The 7,055-nt window shown below is 48.1% G+C and overlaps 1 protein-coding gene across 1 annotated transcript; it reads right to left on the bottom strand.

Moving 5' to 3' along the window:
- Positions 1-27: 27 nt before the first annotated feature.
- traf3 (TNF receptor-associated factor 3) lies at positions 28-6,433 on the bottom strand (the record flags this gene model as incomplete). The annotated part of the gene is made up of 9 exons (XM_046042183.1): positions 28-66; positions 101-329; positions 421-603; positions 651-1,520; positions 2,305-2,496; positions 2,746-3,089; positions 3,203-3,380; positions 6,123-6,263; positions 6,341-6,433. Coding segments are annotated over 6 exons (984 nt in total), but the record flags the coding sequence as incomplete, so codon positions are not given.
- Between the last annotated feature and the right edge of the window lie 622 nt (positions 6,434-7,055).

Below are 7,055 nucleotides of genomic sequence, written 5' to 3'. Positions count from 1 at the left end.
CGGGCGTACCTGCAGCTGAGCGACAGCTGAGCGACGGGCGTACCTGCAGCTGAGCGGCGGGCGTACCTGCAGCTGAGCGACGGGCGTACCTGCAGCGTACCTGCAGCTGAGCGGCGGGCGTACCTGCAGCTGAGCGACAGCTGAGCGACGGGCGTACCTGCAGCTGAGCGACAGCTGAGCGACAGGCGTACCTGCAGCTGAGCGGCGGGCGTACCTGCAGCTGAGCGGCGGGCGTACCTGCAGCTGAGCGGCGGGCGTACCTGCAGCTGAGCGGCGGGCGTACCTGCAGCTGAGCGACGGGCGTACCTGCAGCTGAGCGGCGGGCGTACCTGCAGCTGAGCGACAGCTGAGCGACGGGCGTACCTGCAGCTGAGCGACAGCTGAGCGACAGGCGTACCTACAGCTGAGCGGCGGGCGTACCTGCAGCTGAGCGGCGGGCGTACCTGCAGCTGAGCGGCGGGCGTACCTGCAGCTGAGCGGCGGGCGTACCTGCAGCTGAGCGACGGGCGTACCTGCAGCTGAGCGGCGGGCGTACCTGCAGCTGAGCGACAGCTGAGCGACGGGCGTACCTGCAGCTGAGCGACAGCTGAGCGACAGGCGTACCTGCAGCTGAGCGGACAGGCGTACCTACAGCTGAGCGGCGGGCGTACCTGCAGCTGAGCGGCGGGCGTACCTGCAGCTGAGCGGCGGGCGTACCTGCAGCTGAGCGACGGGCGTACCTGCAGCTGAGCGGCGGGCGTACCTGCAGCTGAGCGACAGCTGAGCGACGGGCGTACCTGCAGCTGAGCGACAGCTGAGCGACAGGCGTACCTGCAGCTGAGCGGCGGGCGTACCTGCAGCTGAGCGGCGGGCGTACCTGCAGCTGAGCGGCGGGCGTACCTGCAGCTGAGCGGCGGGCGTACCTGCAGCTGAATCAGGACCATCGTCAGTCTGTTACTAGTAATGTGAAATATAGTCCAAACATTAAATTGCTGTTTAACAATCTGCACTAAAATAATTTACCTCTGATTACAAAACATTAGACCTGTTCTGGGTCCTGCTGGTCTGTACTGGTTTTCTGAGCTCCTCTGTGGCTGCAGTGGATTCCCAGCATGCCTTGGTAAACAGGTACTAAACAGGAAGTGAAGCTCGATGCACGGCATCAGTAATGAGCAGCAACAGAGTTCATGCTGCGTCGGCCATGTTGGCTCCGAGTGATGTCACCATGGTAATGTCATGGTAACACGGATCCATTCACACACACTCACACGCTGTTCTGTAGCCCATCAGCCAATCAGATAAGGACCCGCCCTCCGGTCTCTGAAGTTCACTCTGATTGGCTGCTTCCTATCTGACTCTTCTTCTCCTCCTCTATCGGCGTTGCACTCAGATAGACGAGCCTCCTCCACGGTCACTTCTTCTTCCCATCATCCTTTACTCTGTTGGGCGTGGACAAGTGAGCTGATCTCAGACCAGCGAGGTCAGAGGTCAGAGGGGTCTCAACGTCACGGGTCAGGGAGGTCAGAGGTATCCACGGTAACCTACAGATCAAACCAATCAACACAGATATTGATAAGTTTGTAACCAAAACAAACCTGGCAAGTCCCCAGGCCTGTGCAACTAGTCCCCAGGCCTGTGCAACTAGTCCCCAGGCCTGTGCAACCAGTCCCCAGGCCTGTGCAACCAGTCCCCAGGCCTGTGCAACCAGTCCCCAGGCCTGTGCAACCAGTCCCCAGGCCTGTGCAACCAGTCCCCAGGCCTGTGCAACCAGTCCCCAGGCCTGTGCAACCAGTCCCCAGGCCTCTGCAACTAGTCCCCAGACCTGTGCAACTAGTCCCCAGACCTCTGCAATTAGTCCCCAGACCTCTGCAACTAGTCCCCAGACCTCTGCAACTAGTCCCCAGACCTCTGCAACTAGTCCCCAGACCTCTGCAACTAGTCCCCAGACCTGTGCAACCAGTCCCCAGGCCTCTGCAACCAGTCCCCAGGCCTCTGCAACTAGTCCCCAGGCCTCTGCAACTAGTCCCCAGGCCTCTGCAACTAGTCCCCAGGCCTGTGCAACTAGTCCCCAGACCTGTGCAACCTGTCCCCAGGCCTGTGCAACCAGTCCCCAGGCCTGTGCAACCAGTCCCCAGGCCTGTGCAACTAGTCCCCAGGCCTCTGCAACTAGTCCCCAGGCCTCTGCAACTAGTCCCCAGGCCTCTGCAACTAGTCCCCAGGCCTCTGCAACTAGTCCCCAGACCTGTGCAACTAGTCCCCAGACCTGTGATGTAAGCAGATGATGATGAGCAGCTAGTGGAACAGTAGCAGCGGGTGTTAACTCACCTTGATAAAGATGGTGTCGTCTTTTATGTAGCTGCCAGTCTCCAGGACGCTCTGAGACACAAAGAGAGGACAGCCAGAAGCAATGTTCATCTCTGCTGCAGGACGTCTGAAGCTGCTGCTGTTTGGATCTGGCTTAAAGGCATCACCCAAGTGTTTCCTTGAGGGACCCTGGTCCATCAGCATCAGAGTCACCTAACAGACAGACAGGTCAGCATCATTTTGGCCCCCAACAGACAGTTTAACCTGCTTGAACCCAAAATACTCAGAACTACAGAATTGCTACACTTCTAAAGCACCTGGTTAACCAATCAGTAAACCAGTCAGTGCACAGTCCTTGAAGGACCAGGGCAGCAGTGCAGCATACTCGCCCTTCATCAGTAGCTAACCAGATGGTAAATCAGATAGTAACCAATCAGTAAAGTAATAACAACCAGTCGGTACCTTCTGTTTGAAGGGCCAGGGCAGCAGGGCGTCGTACTCGCCCCTCATCACCACAAAGAACAGCGACAGGTGTGTCCCCTTGCCCATGCCGTCTCCATTCAGGTAGACACGTGCACACATCTTGTACCCGAAGTACCCGGTGTAAAATGGCTGCGAGTACAGCGACAGCGTCTTCGCAGCCACTGCTTCCTGTTTCCGTCTCTTGTAGTCACGAATCTTCCAGATCAGAGTCCCGTTGTAGCTTGCCGTCTCCAGCACCTGGAAACGTAAGTCCATGTCCGCCAATCGGATGTCATGGACACTCAGCATGTCGTCATGCCGATTCATCTGTGTCTCCAGGGATGCTGTAGAGAGGTGGATATTCATTTTTGAGTTATTGATTGACTGTGTGTGACCTCTGCAGCTAGTCCCCAGGCCTCTGTAGCTAGCCCCAAATCCTCAATGTGTGTGTTCTGACCCAGAGTATGTGTTGTGGATCCAGTCCCGCCTCGCCCTCCTTGTTCCAGAGCGTTCAGTCTTGTCCGGACGTTCTCCAGCGTTCCTCTCAGGTTCTCCACTTCGTCTCTGAGCACGCGCAGAGAACGAAGCTCCAGCTCCACCTCCAGGAGCTTCTCTGAGTGAGAGCTCATGAGTTTCTGTGGAAGAGAGAGAGATGATTGGCTGTCCAGGTTTAGGGGAGGGACCGATCAGTGTTCTTAACAGTAGGTATAGCTGCTGGTGATGAGGTTCTACAGCGCAGACTTTGGTTTCAGTTGTGTCACTGGCCCAATCCCAATCTGCACCCTAAACCCTGACAGACTTAGCTGAAGTCACCTGGTAAGGCGGAACAATGGTTGAATGGGACAACACTCAGCGACGTATCACATTACCTTGACGATGCCTAAACATGTTACATACAATTATAGGTTTCAACGAAGTCCAGTAACCCTTGATTTAAACCTTCTTTGGATAATTATGGGTTTGAGACTTTTTACTTGAAGGGACCGACCGTCTGGTTTGAATATATTCCAGGCTGCTGCCTGATGGACTGGATGAGACGTCATTTTCAAACAATGAGCTCACTCGTTTTTATCAAAACAGGATCAGAACTTACATGTAAACTTCTTTTTTCTTCTAGTTGCTCCTTCCATGTTAGTTTACCTTTTTAATGCTTCGGGCTTCCCCGTGTTTAACGTCACAGTGCTATGAACTGTGGGTAATTCCCCACAGTAATTCCAGAATTAGGGAAAGGGCTCAGAAGGATATTGCTCTCATGCACCTGACCCTCGCGGACTTACCGGGAACTTTCCCTCAAAGTCTGAGTGTGGAGTTTGGGCCCCTCTTTAAGCTCCACGTTCAGTGTTTATTGTTCCCACCCACTTTAAAATCAGATAAACCTTTATTCACAGCTGCATCTGCCAAATAAGGTTTAGTCATACTGTTCATACGATGTACTACATACAGTACTGTGCAGAGTACTGCACTGTGTCTTCTGTAAAAACTGAACGTGGGGTTTGTTTGAGCTCAGATGTAAATTTTAGCAGTCACATTAAATCAAACCTGATTCATGCATCAGGGTTCTTGCACCATTTTAAAAGTCAAATTTAATTCTTTTTAAGGCCTTTTAAGACCTCAACAAATATAAATTTAAGACCTCAAATTTTGAAACAATTTCTTTGATAGAAAAGATTTGTGCGTTTGATCTCTTAATGAACGACGCAATGCCATATTTGTCAGTTTTATTTTCACCACAGGTGAAAGACTTTGCATATTCCGAATCAGGGAACATAGACGCTGTTTACACCTGGCATTAAAATGTATTTTGGGTGATCAGATCGTGATCTTGTAGCACTTGAGCACATGAAAGTACACGTGTAACCCGAGACGCATTGAGGACAGATTGTGATCCGATCAGAAAAACGACCTCTGGAGGTGGTCAGGGACACCATGAGGATGCAAATGTGTTGTCTATCCACATACAACAACTACTTGGGTGGAAATATGTACCGGTCACAGTCTTCTGCAAATAAAATCCAAAAGTCTGACAGCGCAGACAGGAGCCTGGACAGTGTGTCCATTCAGTGTTGTGCATAAACGTGCTCCAACAGTGCAGATTATTGATCTTGCTCATGTTTTTGGTGAACTGATCGTGTCAGTTTGTGAACGTGAACTAGGGGGCAATAAAACAATCTTCCTAAAAAATATATACAAATGTTCAATAAATATTTGATTTAATTCATTTGAATCAGCACTTTCTTTTCTATTAAGATATTTATTTTGTTGAGGAAAACGGACTGAAAAAAGATTTTACTTAATTTTTCTTATGCATATTTGTTGTTTTGGATGATCTACCTCAGCTCTGTGAAGTGATCCACTGTTTGATACCAGGCTGCTTTTTGGCATCAAGTGTTTGTTCTGACCATAAAGAAAAGTTTAAAAGCACAATTAACCATCTGGTTTCTTCAGGAGCAAAAATCAGCCTTTAAACTTATAATAATAAAAATACTTACTATTTTTGTCCATATTGCCCAGCTCTTACTCACACGCTGCTGTGTTAAACTAAACCACTAAAATAACAGAAAAGAGTAACTTACACATTATAACGAAGGTAGCAAGAAAACTTAAGTTTCACTTTCCGGCAGAGCTAATAAACAGGCGCCGCTGAAGAGAGGTAAATAATCCGTGGAGCAAAACAAATCACGGTGAAAGACACACTTTAGAAAGTTATTTTAACCTGTAGTTCTAGATAATTTTTTGGACCTACGCAAATGAGAGGAGGACGTGATGAAGGCTACAGTTGTTTGAGCTAGAGAGAACAATCGGATCTTCCTCCAACCACTTTAACTTGCGTCTCCCAATGTTGCAGCCACGACTGACGATAATATGACGTCAACGTCTGCAGCTAACGTAAACGCAACATGACTTATATTAATTGCGGGGTCTTGCATTGTCAGTTACTAAAAGAAAATCACACAAATACACGCTAATTAGGCGTTTTAGTCGACTGTGCGTGACAATCTTCCCACCAGCCTTAAACGGCAAATTTAATACCTAAAGCAAATTTATGGTAAATTTAAGACAATTTCAGACCTTAATTTCCCTGATTTCAATTTAAAACCTTTTAAGACTTTTTAAGGAGCCGCGGGAACCCTGTGCATTCATGTCGCGGAGGTTACGTTACTGTCGCAGTCTTTTCTTGGGTCTACAAATAAAGCTCTCGTACAACTTTTGCCATAATGCAGACGCCATTTTCTCTTCATTGACTTCATTTCAAGATTTAATCATGTGGGCTCCTTCACTTTATTTTTTCTGACCTTTAACCCACTTTGAACTTGAATAAGAAATGAGCTGCATAAACATTTTGCCTTTCCTCAGTGGAATCAGTGCATTAGCATTACCTGCATGTTGGCCAGTTTGAGCTCCATCTGTCGGTTCTTCTCTCTCAGCTCGTCGTTCTGGTTCTCCAGGTCAGACAGACGGTTGCTGAGAGCAGGAAGCACCTTATACCTCTCCAACAGCTCACCTTTAACATCTTCCACCTGGAAATATAAAGCAAAAATCAGTCAGGTGAACTCCGCCTTCTGCTGCGGTTCCCTCGGCCGACTGCTTCGCTCACCTTGTTCTCTAACGTGCAGTTTCTGTTGGCCATCATTCTCAGGTGTTCAGCTGCGAAGGTGGACTCATGCTGCCTTAGGTCCTGGTTCAAACCCTGAAACACAAGAACACAGTTCATAAAGTAAACACATTAACGCAGTACACACTGGTACTGTGTACTACATACAGTACACAGTGGTACTATATACTATAGTAGTGTATATACTACATACAGTACACAGTGGTACTATATACTATAGTAGTGTATATACTACATACAGTACACAGTGGTACTATATACTATAGTAGTGTATATACTACATACAGTACACAGTGGTACTATATACTATAGTAGTGTATATACTACATACAGTACACAGTGGTACTATATACTATAGTAGTGTATATACTACATACAGTACACAGTGGTACTATATACTATAGTAGTGTATATACTACATACAGTACACAGTGGTACTATATACTATAGTAGTGTATATACTACATACAGTACACAGTGGTACTATATACTATAGTAGTGTATATACTACATACAGTACACAGTGGTACTATATACTATAGTAGTGTATATACTACATACAGTACACAGTGGTACAATATACTATAGTAGTGTATATACTACATACAGTACACAGTGGTACTATATACTATAGTAGTGTATATACTACATACAGTACACAGTGGTACTATATACTATAGTAGTGTATATACTACAT

This window comes from Micropterus dolomieu, unplaced genomic scaffold (assembly GCF_021292245.1).
Source record: "Micropterus dolomieu isolate WLL.071019.BEF.003 ecotype Adirondacks unplaced genomic scaffold, ASM2129224v1 contig_11454, whole genome shotgun sequence".
NCBI lineage: Eukaryota > Metazoa > Chordata > Actinopteri > Centrarchiformes > Centrarchidae > Micropterus > Micropterus dolomieu.
The sequence above is the reverse complement of the archived record's forward strand: the minus strand, read 5'-3'. Positions and strand labels throughout refer to the sequence as shown.